Source organism: Battus philenor, unplaced genomic scaffold (assembly GCF_028537555.1).
Source record: "Battus philenor isolate CCGP_79_NKW_IND1 unplaced genomic scaffold, ilBatPhil1.0.hap1 SCAF_1, whole genome shotgun sequence".
NCBI lineage: Eukaryota > Metazoa > Arthropoda > Insecta > Lepidoptera > Papilionidae > Battus > Battus philenor.
Genome location: NW_027181661.1, coordinates 13,650,972 through 13,677,346, shown reverse-complemented (window position 1 = coordinate 13,677,346; position 26,375 = coordinate 13,650,972). Strand labels below are relative to the sequence as shown.

The window sequence follows — 26,375 nt, the reverse complement described above, 5'->3', positions numbered from 1 at the left end:
ATGAAAATATATCCGAGTCTAAAAATAAAAACACGATAGCGCACAAGATCAATATAGCAATATCATTGTTTGTTATTCGATTTTACCAAAATCACTTTACTATTAATTAAGCGAAAACATTTTACTACACTTGTTGACGGTTTGTCGGTGCGAGTACAGAAATTTTTATGATAATTTACTTACATCAAAAATTACACAAGGTTTGCTTACACAACTTGACATTCGTATCGTAAAATTATTATAACCAATTAATTTATTTCTAAATGCCGTAAATTATTTTCAATATTGATTACATACATGTGTCATTTATCAGGATAATATATTAATGGTATATCACAAGTATATAATATATAATACGTATAATAATACATAATACGTAACAAAAGATAATAAATAAATATGAAAACATTTAATGGTGTTGAATGTATCAAGAATTACGGAAAATATACAACTTATTAATATAAAAGCAATAATCCAATATTTTCAACAATTCCTTCAAATACAGTTGTAAAAAGTTTAGTCAAAAATATTAGCTTATTATTAATATTATAATTAATCATTAATTACAATACTTATTACGCTCTTCCTACGTATGTATATTTCGTTGTGCCAAAACTTTGCGTTAAATGGAATATCATAAAAAGAAGACCACATTCATTATATGACAAAAAATTTAAAACTATTTTTACAATAAATGATTTGGCACAATCCATATAGGAGAAAGATATGGAAAATATATGAATGTGTTATTTATTATTAGTCATATTAATTATTTATGGTGCTTATTATTATTCACTGTTTTCTATAGAGTAGATAGAAATAGCGAGTGGCTGTCGATTATAATTTTTCAGTATTTGATAAGGTTTATAACGTCTTATGGTTTTATTCATATTTTGTGACAGTAAATATATGCTACGACTTGCTCGTGTGCCTTAATACTTTGTATTGGAAAATTAAACTCACGAAGAATCATTATGACTAAACATAAAAAGCTAAAATTTCTCCTTATGATTAACTTGGAGAAAGTATTTTCATAATAAATATGTGTCGTGATGTTTTTTTGTAAATAAATATTTCTGAAATGATTAAGATTAAACAAATTTTAAATATTTAATATAATATTATATAATCGTAATATATCCAATAACCAAAGAACCACAGCAGTTTATAAAATTAAAAGTAAGTTATAAATTACTATTAAGTCGGACATCCTAATAAAATATTTTAAGTCAAAATATTACAATATCGTATCAACAAATAAAACAATAACATAATTTTCATATTTAACAATATTTTAAGCTATAGTTTAATTTAAATCGATACCATTGACATAGATTGGGATTATTGATATTAAACTACATTTTTTTTTAATTTTTCTGTTACATTTACTGACGTCAAATTAGGTGGTAACGTTATATCTGCCAACTCTTTCCGGTTTCAAATTTATTCAATTCTCAAATTTGAAACTGAATAGGAAACAGGAGTTTATTAATTATAGGAGTGAGGGACTTATAGATATTTAGGAATAGGATATGCTTTACACTACGATCCCGTACATCAGCGTAAAATTTGCTATTGCCATCAAACAAGAACAGCGCTTTCAGACAAATCAAGGGTACGGAATAACTCGCCGCTACTAATAGATAACATATAATATAAAATTAGAATCAAAATTAAAACGCGAGTATCAAAAGCAGTGACTGTACGGTCACAGTATGTCAGTCTCGTAAACTTTATTTGTGGTGGCCAGCGCATCGGACGTTTTGGGCAATTGTGAATTATGGATTTCAGAAGCGTTTATATCGTTTATTTTTCTATCACTATCTGCTGCCAAATGAGTCATACTGCCAGATATGTTGGTAGGAGCTAGGTTTAAATTCATTTTGCTTAGTAAATTTGACTCACTGCCAGTTTTTTTTAGGTCTAATTGAACATTTGGCGGTAGAGTAGGTCCACTTCTATGTATCATTTGTAAACGAGCGTATTGTTCTTGAAGAGCCTTTTGTTTTTTAAGCAGCTCTTGATGTCTCTGTTCAAGAATTGCTTGTCGTGTATTGCCCTTTTCGTCATGGTTAGCGTCAGAGTTTGAGCGGCAAGAATCGGAATCGGCCTGGGGTGGGGAAGAAGGTGATGTAGGAGAAGCAAGAGGAGATCTTGATGTTGTTCGGGGTGGCGGAGGGGGTGGCGCTCGTCGCGCAGCCATTGCTAGTAATTCCGGATGCCTCTCGGGCACGGGCGGCTTTGGTGGATGCTGGCCACGTGCTCGAACAGGTGGCGAAGCATCTGTGTCGCTGCCACTCGGGTATGAATGTAACCGACGCAGAGGACCATCTCCCCTCCCGCTACGCTCCGCTGGTTTTGAGAAGGTTTGAAGTTCATCTAATAGCGCGTCGAGGGCGTTCTCTGGACGCACATCAGTTGTTCCTCTGTTTGCTGTTGTTCGCACGGGGACGACGCTACCGGGGCCCTGTTTATTAGTTCATTTATTTTTGATTAAGTTACGCATTTACTGGTAAAAAAGCGAAGTTGCAATATTTTCTCGAGAAGAATATAACTTTCGTGATACAAATAACATTGAACTCGTTATTAATTGCAACCACGCCTTTAATTAATATTTTAACACATACGGAACCAAAAACATTTATAACAATCATTCAAATTAATCCACTGATGGCACTCAATATCCACGATAATTATTGATAGACTAAATTAAATGCTTCCACAATCATTCAAAACAAAAAATTAAAATTGAAAGATATTAGGCTCTTTTTTTGTCGCCAAACTTTTGCCACGTCCTTAGAAGAGATTGCTTGCTTTCGCTAATAAATATTAACGAGTACTAGGACTACTGTTGTACTAACCAGCAATTTGGCCACAAAAAAAGAAAAAGTGTAATTGATCTGCTTATGATTTGTGATAAGTTAAATGTAGTGACGTTATGGATAAAGGGTACAGGCGAACATAGATGATTGTAAGATATTATACATAAAAACCTTATGCTATATTCGAATGAAGTGATACAAAAGAGTACAATATTTATCAAATTTTAGTGATTAAAAAAATGCACGAAAATACTTTTAAAAATAATTAAACTCTTAACAATTGATTTGATTTTGCCATTAGTCAAAAATTTATATGAAACATCTTGTTTTACGTGTCCTAATGTTAGCAACCCACTACGTAACAAAAGAAGCTAAACCGTAGTGACAGCTTTAAGATATTAACTAAAGTAAAAGCTCATGTGATCCGCACAAACTACTTCGAAAGTTAACGCGATACTTATGATTCACTGTGCTCCTTTATATAATAATTCAACATATTAATATAATATCATTATGAAAGCAGATAAGGTTCTAAAGAATATTAAGTAAATTACCTGTGCTCCAGATGCTTGGGTTAGTCTATTTCTTATCACGATTTCAGTTAAAAAAGAGTGACGTTTGTGAATAAGGATAAATAGGAAATTACGAAACTTGAAATTCTCAACGTGTCTTTTCTTTGAATTTTAAGTAAATGGAGATAGAAGGAAAAAACTGACATACTTTCAAAAAGACTCAAAAATTAAGATATTATATGAGTAACACCGCAATGAGAGGAAGAGGGTAATGAGAAAAAGGAATAGGCAATGGAAAGATTACTACGGAGTTTATTGCAATCCAGAATTTCTAGGTTGTGAGCTGCTTCTTCTACAGTGCTGCAACAAAAATAAAACAGCAAAATGCACAAACTATTACAAAGCAATCGTATCAACAAAGACATGCGTGTTATATCTAGAACAACAGTTACTTGGTCAAACAAAATCATAATCGTACGGAATTATATATAAAGTTCATTAAACTTTTGCATTGTTTGTCCAATCGACCTTAAAGAGTGATCGCATTCTTAAAATTTTTAAATCGTCAATATGATCATATTGATAGTATCAAAACAGGTTAATTATTTGTTAACCTGTGAACATTCTCGTGGATAAGGAATAAGTTATTTTTTAAGCTTACCATAAGTTACAATAGATTCGTACTAATGAGAATCCGCAATGACTCTTTAGTTTTAGTATCTAAACATGTTTATATAATACAAGTCATTTAAATTTTCGTGCTACAATAAATATATGATTCTACGATAAATATCTAACTTGTCATGCGTTTTATTTTCTTATGCATTCGTATTAGATATTTTGGACGTTCCGTACGTAGCCAGTGTCACAATCATACAATTATATTTTTTTTCTAAAAATATTAAGCTGCGAATCGATTAACGGCCACGATATATTTACAAAATTTCGTCTAAGTTTTAAAAATGTTTACACACTGTAGCTGAAAGTTGTACAATGATTTCCTCAATAAAGCTAATGAATTATTAAATAACACTTTATAGCATTTTGTAGTTTTTAGAATGCTCGAGTAATCATAAGACAACTTGACACCACAGTGCTTCTTGCAAGTTACGTCTTCTTAAGTAAATATACGTAAATATATGTAAGCATGCGTACCGATTTTTCAAAACTGAATGAACTGTAAAAAATATTTAAAACTTCGTGAGTTCTTAATTGGTCAAACAACTTGAATTCTTTTAGTAGAATTTTACTAAAGCATCGTGTACCATTGTGCATCGACATGCCTACATAAAGTAAGCGATGTGTTTAATTACATACAAATATATGAATACTTAAAGATAAAAATAATGTACGGACGTGGAATAAAATGTTGAAAAAATATTGAAACGCAGTTAATGAATACAATAATGATAAAATAATAGTAATAATAGATATATTACGAAGAGATGTATTACTCGTTAATAACTATGGCTTCCCGGAAGTATTGGCTCTGTCTCCAGGCGAACTGATGGGTACCATGACGGAAAAAAAGACGATGAAATCCATAATTAAAATAACACGATTATAATGACACATCGTAAAAATTATCTCACAACAGTTCAAAAGCGTTTAACGAACAGTGTTAAACAAATTAATAGAAGTGTTAGCTCTACTGCATATTTTAAATTAAGTTGTTTGTTTTTTACATGAAATAATTTGAAGATATAAAAACGACGTTTTACGTAAAGGATCATCTGTCGGCATATTCCGGTTTTATTTACTATATTTATTGGTATTGAAAAATCTATGCAAACAGAACATAATTTAAACCGCCTTCCATCTTTTTCATATTTATTAAAATTGGCATTATTTTCCGGAAGCAAGGTATTTTAATTTGTTGCAACGTTTATGGACAGTGCATTGGTTGCAGGATATGTGCAAAAGAATTTTAAATTTTGCTGTATTCTGTTAAGTTCAAGTCATCACACTCTGTACAGTTAACTTAAAACTCAAACTTTAAAGACTTGTGAAGATTCTTGTTAAGATTCTTGTAGCCTTAAAACAAGGATTCTAGGAAAAAAAATAGCTTTTTTTTTCAATATTAAACATTCTTGTCGATGTTTGCGTTTCATTTTAATCCTATTTTTGGGTGTACCAGAGTAAAAAGGGTTATTTTTATACATGTAAAAATAATACGCGTATAATTCAGAAAGTAAAACCGTATATTTCATAGTAGGAAACTATGATATGCAAAAAGTATTTCAAAAAACTCATTTACTGCAGAGCGTGATGAAAGGTAGACTAGTTGAATATTTTAATTTTGATGCCAATTTCGTTTTAAACATTTTAATACAATGACGAAATGCAAAAGGCATTTCAAAAGTATAATTTTAACGCCGATTTCACAGCAACACTCAGAATACATCGGAAATTGAGACAAACATATATACATACAAACACACACACATATATATATACATACATACATATATATGTATATATATATACACATTTTTACGAACCATACAATATGAAGTTAAAAATAAATGGATTTTTCTAATAAGTTTATGTTTCTTAAAATTAAATGAACAATAAGCTACTCATCTTGACTTTCATAAAGTGAGAAAGTAAAAGTGTGTGAAAAGAATAGAAAATCTATATTTCTCCTAGGAAATGTGAAGAAAAGCATGCGATTGGAGACAGAGAAACAAAAGGGGGCATGCACAGTTGAAGAAGCGTTAAGTCAAACAAATGCACCGTTAACAATGTCATATACATAATTTTAATATATGTAAGAAGCCGTCAGGGTGACGGGGAGCAAAAAAAATTATCTTTAGTCTCGCAAATAAATTTAAGTGTTGGAAAAAAATGCAAATTTTAAACTTTTGGCAAACCTGCAATTGTTAAGCGATACAAATTGTTTAATATTTCTAAAACTGAATTAGCAGCTTTATTGGGCTGTAAATTAAAGAAACTGTCAATATCATCAATAAAATCTCGTTGGTTAATTAATAGTAAAATCTGTTTTCTTCCCTGCAATTGTTATTTGTTTGTTAATGATCTAAAATTTAACATTAAATTAAAATATTTGGCAGGAACAGTTCCGTTTCAATACTATGTTGGTTCTTTTTTACCTTATTGTGGGAAGTAGGTAAATGGCAAGTAGTTTCAGGTATAAACTCATCGGACGCTGGGCCGGTCGTGAGAGAAGAGCTTTGAGACGACACCGGGGAAATTCGACCATCCGCGATAGGAAGACGTTGTTCTTGTACGCAGGCCAACCTGAGTACAAATCTTAATTTAAAACATGCTTACTCTTAATAGTTTATACAAGAAGTCTAAACTCTTGCGCTATATTTTTATGCGCTATATAATTATAAAAATTGCTAAAGAAAAAAAATATAAAATTTTGTAGACTTAATGTTGAAAATACCTTTTTAAGGTTACTAAAGTTCCTGTTAATTTCTTGCAACGACGTAAAGCGAGTTCTAAACGTTCAGGTTCATCTTCAAGCATTTTTTCCTTGCGGACAACCTGTTGTAAAAATAAATATTCAAATGAAAATGTTTATATATAAATGGTTAAATAATATTTGTACTTACTTTTTCCATTTCAGATGCTAATTTTACTTTCATTGTATCTTGAAGTATTGGAAATTTAAGTTTCCAATCAGCGACAGTCTTACTACTTTTTGAGAGTACCATAGCGATTCGTTCAATGTCAGCCATATTCACTCTCGTTTCCCTAAGATTTTAAAACATTGCTATTTATATATTATATCGCTTAAAACTTAATTACACGGTTTATTTCATGGGTTATTAGTAGTGAATGCCATTCACTCTTTAGAGCTTACCTGTTAGCTGCTTGGCCACGGAGTCTCTCAACTGTGGCTTCTAGCTCGTAAAGATCGTTTTCAAGCAGTAACATGTCTTGTCTGTAAATTTCTTCCTCTCTCGTCAGTTGCTAAAAGAAGTTAATAGTCGAAGAAAAAATTAACAAACTCATTAATTTCCATTTTGAATAGCAATTTTAATTATTGACAAGAAAAATTATTAAAATTAAATCACATATATTAAAATAAAAATAAGTTTTTGTACCGAATCAGGATCGTGCTCGCAGAAACTGGCCGCTAACGCACCTATTTTCACAATTGTTTCGGCCATCAACTGCCTCATTTGAATAGCCTGTGATAATGTAGATCGTCGTAAATTGCGTGTCTGTGAATCAAATCAACAGGAACTTATGACATGATTTTACCGAAATCGCTTGTTTTAATTCGCATTAGCCATTATAAAATCGCAATTGCTCTTTAATAATTTCGCATCAATCAAAGTAACCAAATCATAGAACACAAATTTCATGAAACCAACCTCAATTCTTAGATCGTGACTTTGCTTTTGTAGTACGCGTAATTGGTTAAAAAAGTCAGGACCGACATTTAGAGTATAAGTCCTTTGAGGAGCTAAAGGTAATTGTTGTCCGACTAAACCGGCAGGTTTGGGAGGAGGTGCTGGTTTCAAGCGGTCACGTTCTGTAAAACAAGCAGCGATGTAACAATAAACACTTTGGTTAGCGTACGTTTAAATAAAAACATAGTTTTGTTAATTTTGGTTAAAAGCGTGGAATAGTATAAGCTTGAACTGGTTAAGTATCAGCAATATTATTTGAAATTTACACCCATAAAGCGGCTATTAAGAAAGATTGTTGACAAGAGTCTTAAAATATGGTATCGAACGTTTAATACGGGAGTGTAAAAAAAAGGAAATGGTGGTTATGAATTCAATAACATAAGATAAAACGTATACTTATACATATGGATATAATAGTTATACCGAACAATGTTTAAGTGATGCGTGTTTAATGTGAAGCTTTGTTTTCAAATATAATAATTAATTTTTAAACGTATTAAACATTGGATTTCAAATTGTTACCTTGTGAAGACGTCCTCGGCAAAGTGGATGATTTGATTGCCGGTTTAGCTGGTTTGGTATCAGCTTGTTATGGCAAAGAAGTAAGCGGAAAGAAATCAAATACAAGAATTATGAACATGATTATGACCATAGTAAGAAATGTAACTGAGATAGAAAATGAAAACATAATTTTGATCTTGTTAAAGACGAATTTATTAATTTACTATTTATTTTTAATAAGTAGTAAATCAATTGGTAGAGAATATACCCTTGGAATCAAGTTCGCGTTTGAACGTCGGACGACAAGTGTACAATAAATATGTAAAATTAATTGAATAATTAAATATTATGAAACATTTTGTAACGTAAAAAAATGATATGTTTGAGAAATTGACAATGTACATGACTTCACCGGTCATTCTTTTATCTCAACTTTATTAATTTTATCGATATTGATGAGCTTTTATGGTTCCTGTATACATCTACACTCTCATCAGACATACCTGTACGTAAGACGGTTGTAACATTAAAATAATTGTTCGATCTTTACGTAAATGAATGTTAAGGTCGACATATACATATACATATAAATGTTTAACGCATTTTAATATATATACCATACAATATATAAATAAATTAGATCATTAATGTGTGAAGATTACTAAAGCTTTAGTTTTTTATCGTCAATACTCATTGATGCTCGGATCTATTTTTACAATACAGGCGACAATAACACACGGTTACATATACCGCCAGTTAAACATTTCTAACCGTCACCAGCATTCAGTTTTGTAGTTAAATAAGTTGTACTGGAAAAAGGACCTAATCTTAGCCAATGGGTTAAATTAAAACCTTCAACTGTATCAGTAAAGAATTTTCTCTTTAACGAATTTTTTATGCATACCTGAATGTTGAGGCGAATGTTGTTTGGGAGAATTCATATCTGGAGGGTCATCACTAAATGATACTGATTTCTCAAATGACACAGATTTTTCTGAAAGAACAAATTTTTCATCTCAGTAATAAATATATCTCTTTTGATATACGATTGTAATTAACAATTGTTCCTTAAGTACTGAATTGTAATAACGATTTTCGAATTCCAAAAAAATTTCGAATTAATTTTAGTGCCGTAATTAAAAGTGGTGCAAGTTTTAAGTGTTTGCAATGATTTTCGATTATTGTTGTATATATATCTTTAAAATATGTTTTATAACGTGTATGTTTTATAAGTGTTACGAGCAAGATATAAATGTGAATATTAACAATAAAAGAGGTTCAATATTTCAGTTTCAAAACAATTTTTTTAAATAATATCTACATAAGAGGTAAAGTGTACGAGTGCAGGACTCTGTAATTTTAAAAATAAATACAAACAAATTAATAACATTTTATTGTTGTTACACTAATTTTAGTCAATAAACGTTGAAGTTGGAATTAAACCATATCAGAAATCCTTTGCGCATAGGTGATTAGTATAAATTTGTTTCCGTCTTAAGTTTCTCAGGTCATTGAAATGGCCAGAAAGCTCTATTATTTTAAAAGATTATTTTGTCACAGTTTGTTGAAAACTTCAAATTTTTCATCAACTACTATTAATCATAAAATATTACAATTATCTTAACTACATAAAATATCTACTTTTATTCATTTCAGCAATTAGTAAATGACTAATTTATCCAAGCTGATAGTCACAATCGGTCTAAACACATATATGCTAACTAACCACAGCTTCAATAGCGATTTGTAAATAATCAACGACAAGGATTTTAAATGCACAAATAAAATAATGAATGGTTCAAACTGTCTTTATCGTGTGTTTTCAAAGCTGAATTGGAAGAAATATAAGCCATGACGTTACAAATGGTTTTGATCCAAATATATGTTAACCGTACCACACAACGAAGCTGAAAGTGAAAAATTTCATGAGTCAGCAAGCAGGAGTTCAGCATGATAATGGGATATGCTCAATGCATTGCGAATGTTGCTTAAACAAAAATTTAATTATTGCTTGTAGATTTTTCAACATCCTGAGGCACATTCATGGCAGTATATATAAAGCTTACTTCGTTAAGCAATTGCAACAATATATTTATTGGTTTTTATTTTTTTTTTTTACTATAAACCATGGACTTATTACATTTATCTTATAATTCAGCTATAATACGAGAGAAATCATGATAATTACAACTACCGTGATGCACAAAGTTATCGTACAGTACCATTAGCAATGCATTTATGCTTTAAACGCGTTTAATTTAACTTACGAAATCGGTCCCTCCCTAATTTGGGAGGCCTCTCGTGGCTGGAAAATCTCACCGGATCTGAGTGCAGGAAAACGCAAGCCACATTAACGAACTAAGCAATTATGAATAAGCTTTAAAGCCTAATTTATAATTTGTCAACGAAATATTGAAAATAATTGTGATCCGTATGATCACAATTATTTTGTCCAAGTATGTATAAACACCCCTTAATTGAATCTTAAGTTATGCACGTTCCAAAGTTGATTTATTTATATATGTTTATATGTAAACATATATATACATGTATAATAAATATTATTATACGTTTGTTGACGAACATTTCGTTAAATATTATTGAAGTGAAATTTTTACCCTGAGTAGCAGGTCGCGGTTGGTACGTTTGAAATTCTTGACGTGGTGCTGCAGCAGGTGGTGCTGTTCCAGGAACTTGCAGAGCTTTCTGCACTAAACCAGTTAGGTTGGCAAGCTGACGTTCCATTTTTTCTACACGTAAGCGTTGCATATCGTCAGCTTGTGTATTTAGTCTGTAAAATCACATGTTGTCACGAAACTCCTTGCAGTAAGTATTTCGAGTTTTTTTTATATAGTTAATATATACAGTTTGTATATAATTCGTACGCTAGCTAATAAAATCGCTTCGCCATAAACTAGTATTGTGGCCACAATAACGCTCAGCTTTAAAAGAATAGAAAAACAACCCATACTTTTAAGACGTTTTGCAATTGTATGTACGAACTAAATATCGATTATTTGTAAATCTATAAGTAAAAGAGATTTAAATCTGATATCAAATTGTGTTTTCTTGTTCAAGCTTGGTAAGATTTTTTATTACCTGGCATCAAATGGTGGACGAGGCATTGGACGCGGAGCAGTAGTTATAGCATTAATGCCATATAATTGATACGTATCGTCGACTATAACAGTTTCACTGCAAATCGTTTATTATTTTAAGGAAAGAAATATTTATTTATATTCATGATTTTCAATGTTAATGTGAAATACCTTGCTTCTTCATTGATTACGGGTGCGATGTTCGCTCTCCCAGCAGTTGGTCCTAAGAACTGTGTATAATAGGGATCTTCGTAGGGAGGACGAGAAACACTCCGTTCTGGAGACGACGCATATCCATCTCCAGCAAGCCCTGAAGGCGAATTAGTCGATAAAACTCATTTTAAAATTTCCACCAGGAACATTGTATTATTTATTTAATATTGCATATGTTTTAAAAATGCACCTCTACTATCGATAATAAAAAATCACATTTATTTTATTAAATAACATAAATTGACATTTTTTTATACAGAGCTAAAATTAAGTACAATAAAAAAATAAAAATTAAATAGGAAACACAATATTGCAATTTTGAAATCAACTTACAAAAAACTTACATTTGTTATTGTGGTATTATAACTAATTACGGATGTACATTAAAAGCATGCATAAGGTGGGAAAGGTCTTATAAAACAACAATTTTAATATAAAATGTCAATAACTTAAATAATTTTAAAAACATTATTAAAAGAAGTTATATTTAAAGGCATTGAGTACATCGGCTTAAAGATTTTAATTTAATTACTAATTTTCTTTTTAATATTACATAACAAAAGAAACTTATTTAAAGCGAATAAAGAATTTCAGTATATTAGTTTGTTGGTGGAAAGTTGAGTTAGCACGTGGAAAACTTGCTAGAGTAACAAGTATTATTAAATATATTTTGTTGCGTGTAGATAAAAATTTTAATATTTCAAATACAAACAATCGACAGACGAATACATTCTTTTTAATCTAACATCAAGTTGTTACATTGTAAGAAGTATCGACAAAAGCTTCAAGCAAATTAACGTTTAAAAGCAAAATGAATGTTTTTTACAGGCCGATACTCGGGTTACCAGTAACGGAGTAAAGCTGCTCTGTCATCCGAGGACAATCTGCGGCAGCGAAGGGGAAACAGCGCTCTGAACCAGTGCCGGGGACGTACGAACGCAACGGCTTGGTCGGCACTGAGGGATACACACATCTGTCTGTACCTAATTCGACAGACCCTATTTGGGTAATCTGTTATTTAGCAACAATATCAATAATACAATCTTTATTCACTCAGAACAGCGTATCATTTGGTCATAGAAACGTATTTAAGGAATCGAGAGAAAGGGTGTTTAAAAGGGAAATTAAAAAAAAATTGACCATATAGCTTACCTGTTGTTGGAATAGTGTTCACTCTGTCAGCGGGTACTGGCGGGGCAGCAGGTGAAAATGCACGCAACATTGATCCACCGCGTGGCAAAGTGCTAGGCGCTGGTGTTCCCATGTAGTATGCAGGTGCTTTAACCTAATGTTACGTCAAATCAAATATTGTGGATTGTTTTTTTGAATTCTACTCGTAGCTATTATAATAAAAAATGTTTTATATACCAACATCATCAATAATATTTCATTTCAAAAAATTTTGGAAAGAAAATTCGTAAATTCCAAAAAGATGATATGTAATTGATGCCGTAATAAATATGCACTAAAGATGAGTTTGATCGACGAAAATCAACAGCAAAGAAATATTTTATGAGATTCGTTTCGCTTAAGAAGTGACACATTGCAACTTTAGAACTGATTTGAATAATATTTTGATGTTGAATGGTTGATTGTTTTTTACATTATATAAACAAATACAAGTCTTGTGTTTATTTATTTAACAAAGAATGTCATTGTTTTTAAAACAAGCTCTAAATATGTAAGCACAAGTTGAAATTTGTTTCGGATAGAATTCGAATGAGGTATTATATAATATAATAATATTTATTTAAGTATCTACGAACACAAAAAAACTAGATAGCTATCAATTTTTGATAAAATTGATTCCGGTGTTAAATAGTGTTTTATAACAATTATAAACAATGCTTTACTCTTGACTGTAGTTTATGAAATGTGTATTTCGTATGAATTAGAAGGTATTAGTTTGATGCATGTCCCTAAATAAATGTATTGTAATTTTAAATTAAAACCTTTTAATCGACAATATGATTTTCAAAAATATATTGTTACACCTAATGTGTTTCCTTATTAATACGTTTTCGTATAACCATTGAAGATGATGATAATTTTAAATAAAGTACTTCTCAAAATTTACTTGCTGTTAACCGAATGTTCTAAAAAAAAATTTAGAGATGACAATAGACATCCCTTAAACAGATAGCGACTGCATGTTTTAAAAAAGTACATTTTGTTTATAAACAACGAATTGTTTCAACTACTGTAGACTATAAACATGTCATTCGCTCGAAGCATGCCAGTCGGGAATACATCTACATGCTTTACGCACGCTCTTGTGGCCTCCATGCAAGGCAAGAGTCGTCAAACAGTGAGTGTTATGGGTTTATTTTGTTAGTTTTATTTAGAATGCATTGAATTTTATTTGCAATAATAAAGTGTTATACAAAGTTTCCTTTGACTTTAGATGAATTATAAAACGTTTTTCTTTTTCAGTGTCAAAATTACACAAACCAATGTTTTGGACAAACATAATCACCATATTAAGCATTATAACTTTGAGTTATTGCATCAATAGACCAGTTTACAAAATTGTCCTTACTCAGAAAGGGTTTTCTCAGGTCAATATACCTTGTGTTTTGTAATTTTAATTAGCAGTATGATCGAGAGCAGTAGACAGTAATAGTCCCAATGAGGTATTAACAAGATTTTTGAAATCATTGCAGTATTCCAATATAATTATAATAAGAAGTACATAAAATGTTGTTACAAGCTCTTAATCCATAAATACAAAAATAATCTGAAATTTCGTTTGACCGTCATATTCGGGCGATAAAATGTTGTAATTGAATTTAAGTGTTATAATTATGTTATATTGAATAATATATTATTGACAATTTAATTCATTTGGAAAATTAATTGGAATTTGCAAAAGTAAATTGTAAAGACGTCTTAAGTTATATTGCGTTGCTAAAACGAAAATTATTACTAAAAAAAGTAGTCTAAATATCAAGAATACCTAACAAAATTTTACTTACGAAAAATAAACGAACTTTAGGATCTTAAATCTTTGATTTCTCAGTTTATTCAATACGATATTGATACACCGCCAATACGAGAATTTACATTTTGCACCTGGATTCGACTTTATGATCTCGATAATGAACAGGGCCTGTTCTCGTATGTAGGTAAGTAATATTTACTTGATAAAATTTAAGTTCTCATATACTAGTTTTTTTTATTTGTTGGACAATGAGTTAGAATTTCATTTGAAAATATAAACCTCTGTAGTAAAAAGACCAAAACGAGCAATTCTTCATTTAGTGTAACATACCGTATAATGACGTCAATTTAACATAGATAAAGTTGTCCCCTCAACAAGTTGGCAATTAAGGAAGCTTAACTTTCCTGGAAGCTCTAAGCTTACTTTGAAGAGCGAAAAAATATATTCGCGACATTTCGAGGAAATATTCTTTGATTGAACGTTCTCAGAACGCAAAATATTCTATAATTTACTATATATTGGTATCTATTACTATTAGATTTAATTATCCATATAAAATAATCACAATGAAAATTTGGGGATTGGTTAATAGCCCTTTTTGGTCAAAAATAATATATTCTTATATTTAATAATAAAATATACGCTACTTCCTTAAATACCTGGTAAAGCAGTAATAGCGTAATAGTGTTTAAATAAATCTCTTGATCAGCTTGTGTCGCGAACAGCAACGTATTTTTTTTATGATGTTTTAATATTAATGGCGCAGTCACTTTTGCAACTATGTTATGGTTTACATTACGAACGGTCGTAAAATCACACCGGTTCTTCTAAACAGAGGCAGGGCACGGACTAAATATGTAGGCCTAGTAAAGGCTTTTGTAAACATAAAAGGGGTAGTTCTGCGTAAATTTTCATGCCACGTTAAGTGTGGTAGGGTTATGATAATTTTAGTTTGTTAACATCATTTCTAACAGAAAAAAAATGTTACGTTTGTTCTGCATCCATAAAATTTTAAGTAAAGTAAATTAGTCAAACAAGTAATTTTGATTACAAATGTATACTTGTATAATCACGAATTGGAGTTAAGTTCGTAGAATGGGCTTTTACAGCAGTTGTTCTCAGTTAATAATCGATAGATAAAATAACAAAAGAAGAATTTTAAAGTTGTGAATATTTTCGTGCGCACGTTTTAAATTAAGACAAACATGCCGAGTTTGAAGGTTTGCCCGTACCAGTGCTCGTACACGTTTTGCACACATGATGTGAATGTATTTTTATGTCGCCGGTACGTGCCCTATCACTAGATGAATCGATCTTTTAAAAAACTATTTTAACAGAAAATTTCTTTTACAGTTAACGGAAATCGAGTCATAAGACTGTGGTTGGATTCCGGAGGGCACTTTTTAAAGGTTGCTATAAATGAAAAAACACCATCTATGATTTCCATAGAAATTGTAAGAGATGTCTGGAGGCATATTTGCCTTTCTTATCAATCTGATTATGGAGCATGGGCTCTTTATATAGATGGAAGACTTATAAGCTGTGAATCGTTGCAGAGTGTAAGTTTGGTTTTCACATAAAAAAATCTCGATTGACATTTTTGTCTTCTGTATTACAGTTTCATTAATTTATAAACTTGAAGAACACAGAACAAAATAGAGGGAGTTTTAGTGCATATAAAAAAAATATTGTACATCTACAATAATTTCTTATAATAATCAATTAAATATGTCGACTTATTAAAAAAAACACAGTCTAAACAGATAGAGTTATATTATAAAAAATTAAAAGTAAAAGTTGTCACTATATTTCTCGTTCATTTGAGTATTGCAATAATCGGCGAGAAGGATTGAAAAGTGTGTTATACATATATGAGACAAGGCTAGATAGCCATGTCTTAAATAGCCAGTTGACTGCTTTAGATAAAGCTGCGAAATAGCCAACGGCGAAATCGTGTTTTGCAAGTATTTATTAGTAAAACACATTGCGTAATAGATAATTTCATAGGTTAGTTTAATAACAAGTAGTCAGTGGTGAGATAGGTTGACAAAATAAAAAGTAAAAAATCTTTAAACTTGTTTTTACAGCTTAACGGTTTCGTCCTGCCAGGAGGTGGAAGTATAATAATTGGATATGGCACGAGTAACGGTAAAAATATTTCATTACAAAAATAGACGATACATCTAAATAAAATGACAATTCATTATTTTTTTTTTGTAGCAATACCTAGCGGAATAGAAGGCGAAGTATTTGGAGCAAACATGATTTTAAGTTCTACGATAGAAAGAAACCATACATTAAAAAGAGATCCACTCTACGAACAGAAAAAGTTTCTTCAAAATAGAGTATTTGGGAACAGAAATTTAAAATACATTATACTCGGTGAACTAGAATCTAAAGTAATAAAAAATAACTTTGAAACAAGTAAAATACCACCGGTTCCTAAAAAAAATAAGTATCCTTTTAGTTTATTTCCTTATAGTTTTACTGAACATGGCAACTATTTATTAACTACATCTTTATATAAATCTAACATTTCGTATAGCTCGACAGAAAGAGATATAGATTTTGTCATTACCGAAGAAATGGGAACAACAGAAAAAATTAATTTCTGGAATTTAGTTAATCGGGCGAGAAATGAGATTAAGAACAAAGACGATTTTAAAATTTCTTCAGAAGGTGTGAAAAATAAAACAGCTACTTTCACAACATGGAATACTCTGTCTCCATCCGAACCGAAAAATATTAATTCAAAGTCATTGAAGCCCAAGAGTCCGACTGGTAGATCGTTTTACGCAATCAATCAAGACATGGATAATTTGGTCGATAAAGAAATCGAAATTCAACCAGATTTAAAAATAAAAAATTCTTCACATTCAACTAAATATTTAGCAGAATATAATCAAAGGTCTAATTCAAAATTGGCAGGAAACGTTTTGAATTATTTAAAAAGAATTAACTTTTACGTTAAAGAACCAATAAAAGTACCTGTTAACGTGCCATTAGTTAAAATTCCTGATAATTTTGAAAATTTAAGGGAGTTCAAGGGAAATAAAGTGCGTCAGCCATTAAAATTTCAAAGACGAAATTTCGTTAGTACACACTTAAATAAACGGGAAATAAAAAAAATTCAAACAAGTGCTGAAATAAAAGAAGACACTGTAATAAAATATTCAGATTTCAATAAACTTAATCCAGCATTAGAAACAGTAATGCGTAAAAATGTAACAACAAAATCAAACGATGATCAAAGATTTCACAGAAACGCAAATAGGTTGCCATCTAAGGAACGTTCATATAATGAAGAAATAGATAATCTGCGCTCTTTCACTTTACAATCTGCAAATAGGCATAATACAAAAAGTCATACGAATTCCGACGAAAATAAAAAAAAATATCAGCTTACCATTTTACCTTTTATTAAGTCTATAGAATATTACAATAATAAAAAGGCTAACAATTCAAATGAGGTCTATAATACGGACATTGTTAATGACTTAATCACAAGGAGCCTACTACAGGGCAATAAATGGCATAACGTTCAAACCTATAATAACGATTATACCCCGCGCCGTGTGAACATGGAATCTGGTATTTTACAAAAAAATTCTGACTTATCTGAAGTAAACAAAAATTTTCCCTCTATACGATTGAAATATAAACACGACTTTCATAAGTTCTTAACTGGACATAAAGACGCATCAATCATTGAGGGTCGAGCACTTGCCAAGGAAGTATCAAATCAGTCTAACCATGATACATTTTCAATACTTAAATACAATCGTGGATTTTTGCCAAAACAAAGAAGAGATCAAAAATTGTCGGGAAAAACAAACCGTGTTTTGAAAAATAATCTTAAACAGAGTTCAGAAAATAGTAAAAGCAGTGTCGTTACGAACGTAATACCATCGAACGGCTTTAAAGATCCTCGTCTTTTTAATGAAGATTCGAGTAAGAGAAGGCTTCCGGGCGAGGTATTTAAAGTCCCTGATATGAGCAGACCCAAAACCGAAGTGGATAGAACTATTGAAAAGACATCTGCATCCCATGGGCTAAAAGTTTGTACAACTCTTCAATTACAAGATCATAATTTATACGTGCAACCTGACGGTAGCGTAGATTTAACTAGTATAGTATCACCGGTGAAAGATAAAAATATTGGAATAGAGTTTATAATGCAAAATTATAAGCGGTGTTCATTAAAAGATTCAAACCTTGAGAGAAACTCATTACTATTTATAGACTGGAATAAGACACCCGTTAGATTATTTGGAGGAGCATATCCAAAAAAAACAACAGATCTTTGTGGATTTTTCTAAAATTCGTAATTATAAAATAATGTTCCCTCATTTAATCAATAAATTGAAATATTTCTGTTACAATAAAAGTATCTATTCTTGTATTCGATAAGATAATATGTATGTATTAAGAAAAGCAAGAAATTAAACATAATCTATTCTCCCTTCGGAAGTTATATCGTTTTTTTTTAGGGTAAATACTCTTAATTTTTTTGTTTGTTTGTAACTTAGTTAAAATTACTAAAGAAAGGTAAAACTATTCGCCCTTTAATGTATGAATTACAAAATAATCGATATTAATATAGTCGAAATGTCTTAACGTTGAATATGTTTGGTGAAAGTAGAGTATATAACGATACAAGCCCCTTAGCGAAATTGTGTTTTTTTTTTTAAATAAAATCAACGTACTGGAAATTTTTAACACCTTTTGCTCCCCTACCATACATGCAAAAACGTAAAGCACTCAACACTGTTTGATGTTGCCTTTGTTATTATCGACGAGCTTTCCGTTTGAAATATTTCCATGAAAATGACGGATCTCAAAATCAATCTGAAAATTACCGTAATCTTTCGCCTATCATACCCGAATTTTAACCATTCTTAACATTTGCACTTTTAATTTGAATATTGATGAAATACGATGAAACTAAATTCTTTTGAGAATTGGGAGTTTGTTATGAAGCATAAATTTATTCCAAAACCATATTTGAAATGTTACGCTTCTTTACTTTTAAATAATATAATAATAACACAATTAAGAATAGTTGTATTAATCAGTATACAAAAGTATATTTTAAATGCTAACTAGTAAATTTCACCAATTTGACTTGGCAATTCTAAGCAAAAATGTAAATATTAACGTTTGAATTACTAAAATAGCGCATACGTTATTTGATAATAAAATCGTAACGAGCATGCCGATGACGTAATCAATAACAGACAACAGAGGCCTGCATTTAACAAAATAATACATTTGTTACAAAGGGAAATATATAATTTTAATATTTTTAATCGCTTAACCGGCTTTTATGTAGTTAGTAGTGTTATGTGATATCCGTGATTGGTCTTCGATTTCTTTATACATCATACAGAATAAAACTATGATAAGCGATTATTTCGCTAAAATATTTTGTAAAATACTCATAGTTCACCGAGGAGAACTTACGAATACTGTCTAGTTTATTTTATAAGTGAAAAAATTCGTCTGTTTATACTTGTAATAATGTTATATCAAATGACGATATCATCTTATTGTTATCGTAATATGCCATCTTTTATATATTACATTAATGATGTATTTCTCAACAACTGTTAATTGTAAACTGGAACGCAGCTCGAATAACGCTTATATAACTATTAACATAAGTAGCAAAAATGTTTTGAGATGATGGCGCAATTAAAATCAGGTCAAATTCAGAAGGTCAACATCGATCAAGATACAAAAAAATTTCATCAGCAAACCTGTTCGAAAGTCAGATATTTTACTAATTGTATAAGGACCTGTTGACTAACCATTAAAATACGCAAAAACTATAAGTTGTGATATTTTTTAAATATTATTACATAATCATTATTTAATAATTACGGTAAAACGTAGTATGTGTTAACTAGTAACAAATAATATGTTTCGGAATTTTAAATAAAATTATTTCATTGGCGTAGGCGTAAAACATTACGGTTATGTGGGCATACACAACTGTACCAAGAAATCTAAAATGAACATAAACTGTGGTATAGTGTCATTTTTAAAACGCAATGATTTTTAGGTATCAAATTGAATACCAGAAAAGTACCCGTTAACGTAAAATTAGTTAAAATTTCTGATAAATGAAAATTTGAAGGGGTTTAAGGGAAATCAAGTAACTACAATAAGCCTTCTGTAGAACTATAAATGCCATATTATTTAAACCTATAATAACGATTTTATAATTTTCTTTCCGCACACTGTTTGCATTAAATAAATTCTACGATTTACTTACTCTTCTTATATTTATACCGAACTTAGGTATTAAATTTTACAGATCTTTTTATATTAACAAAGACAGATTGTTCTACTATAACATAACAGTAATTTAAAATGCCAGTGAAACCCATCAATGGTTTCGCATCCAAAATCTGAATTACAACATATTAAAATTAATTATTAGTTAGTGTCTATCCCTGCAGACTTTATACTGCCAGAAGTTATTGACCAGTTGCAATGTAAAAGAAATAATAAAGTAACATATTTCAGAGCAATCAGTTAATAGAGGATCGGCTTTTGCTGTTCAATCAGCTTATAAATTCACCTTTTAGCTTCTTTTCCTATAACCAACCACCCTGTAGAGACAATAACGTAAATCGCACGTAACTTGTTACATAATCTTAGAAAAGAAATCAGTAGCTCGTGATTTTAAACTGGTATTCTAATTATATAATGAATCCTGTAATTAATAATATTATTTCATTTTATCTAAGCTTGCTTATGTGACGTAATGCACAGCAGAAGCGGACAACAAATAGATATTTAAATATTAGTTGTAATAGTGGAACAGCTAAATAAAGAGCGAAACTAGAAAGCATCAAATAAATCCCTCGAACCGAGAGGAAATCACGAAGGATCGTGATCGTTGATGTGATTTTTTAAAATTTATAAGATCCATAATATTCATCCGAGGTAATCTAAATTTATCTTTATTTAATTTACTTATTTAAAATATTAAAAATTAAGCAGATATGATTCATTCGTTTGCCTTTTTAAATATTCGGTACTCTAATTAGCACTAATAATGTTAAAGCTAGATGCAAAATATTAATCAATATGAACGTATTTAAATAACAAATAATAAAAATGTTAGAATGTTTCTCTAAGATTAATATTATGCGAGTGTTTTTACTAAGTATATTACACTGCTACGTGTACATATTTGTGATACAAGTTAATATAAATACTGCGAAATTATTACCAATACAAACATTACAAAGAATGTACTCGTAAACTGTAAAGAATACTGATTATAAGGTGAATACCATGTTAGCCTATTGGTACAAAAAACTAAAACAAATAGAAACTTACAAATAAATTATAATACGCCAATGTCCCCAAAGCAATGTCAATTATAACATCACAATTAAACCTCTATAAAAAGCAAATACTGATATAAAGGAAGATTTTTCTGTACTTAAAATATAATATTCATAGTCATTTTATAAAAGAAATAAACTGTCTTTTTTGCTAGGCAAGTGACCGATAAAACTGTTATTTGATTTAGAAACTGATAAATAAACAAAAATAAATTCAAAAACACAAATTGCTAGGAGTATGAATAATGAAATTAATAATATCAAAACATAAATTTATACGTATTTGCCTATTATTAATGTGTATGATTATTTATTTAGTTACATTTCCGCTTCTTCAAGTAAAAGTTCGTTTACAGAAGTTTGGTTTAGAAATGTTCAAAACGCCTATACAAAGGGGACTCGGAACATTATAACCAGTTCAATAAGTTTAAGCTACGACTTCAAAACTAGGAGCAGTGGTTACGAGTGCACTTAGGGGAGCAATATAACGTCGGAATTAACTTCTAATTTGAATAATGAATAATTTATGCAATGTTGATAAATATTGCATTTTTTTAAATAATTCACTTGATGAAAGCCTTTCAAAATTTTTGCTGCTGCTGAATAAATAAATACTAATCGTTCATATAATTTCAGAAAAAAAAATTGTATGTAATGTTTGACCATAGTAAGCGAATAAAATACCTATTAAAATAATTTATTGGTTTAAGCAAAATATAATTTGAATGAAATACCATTTTTGACCTAGAAACAGAAAATCGATATACATCTTGTTAAGAGACGTTACGAAAAAATCAAAATCGAGTATTGGCACTTCGTTGTTTAGAAATTTTAATTTATGTTAGTTTTTAACAAAAAAAGGAAAAGAAAAATTCTACTTTATCATTTTCAAGAGTAAATTCAGTATTTAACAATAGCTATGTTTCGGTGACATTCGATTCACGAAGATAAAAATATGACCTAAGATGTTCGGTCAACATTTACTACAGTAGTAGTACGACACTAGTGATATAATCTGTAAAAAATTATACTTGCGGAATAAACGATGTATTCGTTTAATAAACACTTAAACTTTGAAAGGCTGCAATTTTCATATTCTTTTATTTATTTTTATGTATAAAAAACGCCGAAATTAATTCTATGCCACTTTTTATATACGAATTTCATAATAATTTCTGATATTCTGATTTAAAATGTTGAAAAATATGACAGTAAAAATACTTATATATATACTACACTAAAACCTCCAGTTTAAATAATTATGCTGACGAATATGATAATTATATTTTGTGTGAGTTACATAATCAAGTTTAAATTTTGGCGAAATGTATAATACAACGTAATGATGTAACTATGCCATATTTAAAGATTATTAAAATCAAGTCTCAATATTGACTTTATTTCACCACATAATATAAATTAATCTAATTGAAATAATTTGCCAGCGGACGAGAATGTTTGTTGGATATTTTTTTTTTCGGTCTGACACGAGGCAACGTCAGCATCTGCCATTGTAATATTAACGAAAAAAATAATAAAATTCTTTTCTGTAGCTGTTCTTTCATTAGAATTATGTCAAACTATCCTTGTATACATTATTTCCTCCAATTTAAGTATTTTTTTCTTATTACCAACGGTACTGCACTAATAAATAAATTCTTTCTTAAATGTCAGTTAAATCACTCTAAGAAATTAATAACTATTTGTAATATAATATACACTAGTTTGTACAATAACAGAACGTATCGCATGTATTTTTGTGATAAACAAAAAATTAAAAACAAAGTACTCTAAATTCTGTGTGATTATTAGCCGTAAAAAAGCGTATCACTGGCGATCTACTTTTGAATGTTTTATTTTGTTTTTAAATTATTAATCACGTTTAAACGCATTATATATCACATCGCTAGCTATCTCCGGCCCGCTTCGCGTGCTTTTCTACTCCCTTTTCTATCCAATATTTCAACTCCAGCCTCTGCACTACTCCGGATTAACAGGATTGTTCGGGAAAGCCTATAACGCATTTAGTCCACGACGAGTGCGAAAAGAGTAGATTAACGAATAATATACACACACATACACCTTTAATATGTTCATTCGCATATACTTTTCTTGTGAGAGTAAGCGTAAAAGCTTATATATTTTGAGTTTGATTTTTTGTTGTTAGATGTTGATAGAACTAGTAAGTTACGAACTTTATAACCTTTTTGAATTTTTTAAAGATATTTTTTGACAAATTTTGAAACCTAAATAAACGTAAACAGAGGATTGCGCGAATTATCTTTGTCTTGTTGTATATGAAAGTCAAGTGACGGAGAATAGCCAAAATGTACTTACATAAAACATGTTACAGAAATTATTTTAGACAAATAGGCCAATCATAATTATATTACATTTTAAATAAATAAATATTTACACACACACATATATATACATAACACTTAATTACATTGCGTACTCTCTATTCGTAATGAAGTTATAATATAATATAAACAGTAAGCTTGTCCTTACATACAGTAAGTCTAATGCAATAGATATTATGAGACATGTTTGAGACTTTACGCTTGAATAACGCGTGATAATTATCTCTTTATTATAATAGATAGTCAAGAAGTTAGCTTTAGATGCGATCGATAGATATCTCCCGTCGTCTTAAGCATTATGTTTGTTTTCAGATAAGGGAGACAATAGTGCAGAGAAAATACCAGACCTATCTGGAAGCATTTAGAAGGTTTCCTTTAATTTATGATTCTTAGTTCTTTCTGTATCTTTCCTGAGACAAAGATCCACAAAAAATCTAACTATCCAGAAAATTCACTTAATTTTACTAACAACAAAATAAAATTCTGACCTTTTGTAATTTATATATATTATTAATTAGTAGTTCAACCTAGAACAAATTTGACAAGGACGAATTAAAATCAATTTTACAAAAACTACAATTAGAAACAGCATAGATTTAATTTATATAATAAATTGATAATATTTAATAAATTGTTATCAAGGACAAACTCGAAAAAAAAAAACATAAATACTGTACAGAACAAGTAATACGAATCAAACCTACTTTGACGCTTTGAATAGGTGCACAAATGAGGAGACTCGTAACGAATTTCCTGTGATGTGAATTGTACAACTGCAAATGTTCGTTGCATCGGCTGGACACATGGGAGACACATGGGATACAGTCAGCCTACGGCCATAACTAAAATTGAGTCAAAGAAGCCGTATGCGAATATATTACAGATATCTTTGTGATTTTATAGTGCAAATATTTAGTTAATGACAATCACTTATCAATAATAAGAGAAAACCATTGTTGGTTGTCTCTACCTCTTCCATAAAGAACAAGCTTGCAGCCAAAAAATGATATCGATATAAATCAATAAAAATGTTATTAATAGAAAATTAATTGACAGTTGTGTGTCTTGACTGTAAATGTAACCTTTAAATAGAAACACGTTCCAAAACTTTTGTGAAAAAATTTAATTTATGAAAAGGAACATTTTACACAATAATTTAGACGAGTAATTAAAATATAATAGAAATATTTTGTAAATATTTGTAGCAGGTTTTTTTTTATAAATAAAGTTGTCATTAAAGAATTGATGAGAGATATGTCAATACTCAATACACTATATTCAAAGCGGTATGTTACAGTTTTACATCATTATGCATTTAAAGGCTAAAAATGTTTTTTTTTTTTTCTGATAATCTAACTTATTTAAGTAAGGGTTAAAAATCTACTAAATAAAATCTGTTAATTGGGTTGGATTGAGTAAGCCTAACCTAACCCCGACACAAAATGTGCGCAGTGCCGCTTGGTTGCGGAAACTAGCCCGCAGAGACAGGACAAGACAAGACAAGTTTGTTACTAATAAAAAAATAAAATGATACTCATTTAGAGTAATTTTCATTGAAACAATCCGCCCTGCCATAATGATCTGAAAAATTTATAACATAATGTAACGTTTAGCTATTATAAATTCAACAAAGTCAAAATGAGACGACGAGTCTGATAAAAGCTAGCACATAAAATTGAGTTCAAAAGCGTTTGCATATACATTTAACTCGAGTCACCTTTACAAGGTGTAAAGGCATACTAGCGGAATAACGAGCTGTTTATGCGAAGTCTTGTCGATATCGTAGATAATAAATGAGAAAAATTTCCTTTGAAATCATGAAGCGAAAAAGTGCAATAAATTATTTGCGTTAATTATCACTCAGTGAACATTCAGCGAAGACTTAAATGTCAATAAATATAGTTCTACAAGAATCAGTGTATGTAATCCTTTTTAGTGAAAACTTGAAAACAATTTTTACAGATATTGTAAAATCTAAAGTATTTGTCAAGCCAAGAAAAACATATATTTGATGAAATAATTTATTAAAGTAAACCAATAAGATAAATTTAACATATTAATCGCAACAAATTGTTAATGAGTAGACCATTTTCCAGGGATAATTAAAATACGATCTCAACTCAATAGCGTATATGCATTGTCTAGACACAACGTGACGCAATACTGGTTACCAAAT

The 26,375-nt window shown here is 30.1% G+C and overlaps 2 protein-coding genes across 12 annotated transcripts in view; one reads left to right on the top strand and one right to left on the bottom strand.

Moving 5' to 3' along the window:
* Positions 1-1,293: 1,293 nt before the first annotated feature.
* Positions 1,294-26,375, bottom strand: part of LOC137922244 (coiled-coil domain-containing protein AGAP005037) — a 155,307-nt gene continuing 130,225 nt past the window's right edge. For 5 of the 11 annotated variants that reach the window (XM_068765197.1, XM_068765240.1, XM_068765205.1 and 2 more), the window contains 15 exons: positions 12,687-12,819; positions 12,380-12,490; positions 11,493-11,631; positions 11,323-11,418; positions 10,842-11,014; positions 10,491-10,547; positions 9,128-9,217; positions 8,245-8,307; positions 7,684-7,844; positions 7,411-7,530; positions 7,167-7,276; positions 6,916-7,057; positions 6,747-6,847; positions 6,448-6,595; positions 1,294-2,467 (listed from right to left, as the gene is read on the bottom strand). In XM_068765197.1, the coding sequence (XP_068621298.1) occupies positions 1,709-2,467; positions 6,448-6,595; positions 6,747-6,847; positions 6,916-7,057; positions 7,167-7,276; positions 7,411-7,530; positions 7,684-7,844; positions 8,245-8,307; positions 9,128-9,217; positions 10,491-10,547; positions 10,842-11,014; positions 11,323-11,418; positions 11,493-11,631; positions 12,380-12,490; positions 12,687-12,819 (2,403 nt within the window). In that variant the 3' untranslated portion in view covers positions 1,294-1,708. Of the gene's footprint in view, positions 2,468-3,437; positions 3,695-6,447; positions 6,596-6,746; positions 6,848-6,915; positions 7,058-7,166; positions 7,277-7,410; positions 7,531-7,683; positions 7,845-8,244; positions 8,308-9,127; positions 9,218-10,490; positions 10,548-10,841; positions 11,015-11,322; positions 11,419-11,492; positions 11,632-12,379; positions 12,491-12,686; positions 12,820-26,375 lie in introns of those variants that run through there. The other 6 variants (XM_068765263.1, XM_068765223.1, XM_068765214.1 and 3 more) reach the window with 6 other exon arrangements.
* On the top strand, positions 13,988-18,794 carry LOC137922309 (protein PFF0380w-like). The gene is made up of 5 exons (XM_068765289.1): positions 13,988-14,092; positions 14,554-14,659; positions 15,829-16,034; positions 16,563-16,623; positions 16,696-18,794. Exons 1-5 carry the CDS (start codon positions 13,988-13,990, stop codon positions 18,792-18,794), a joined length of 2,577 nt encoding a protein of 858 aa, XP_068621390.1.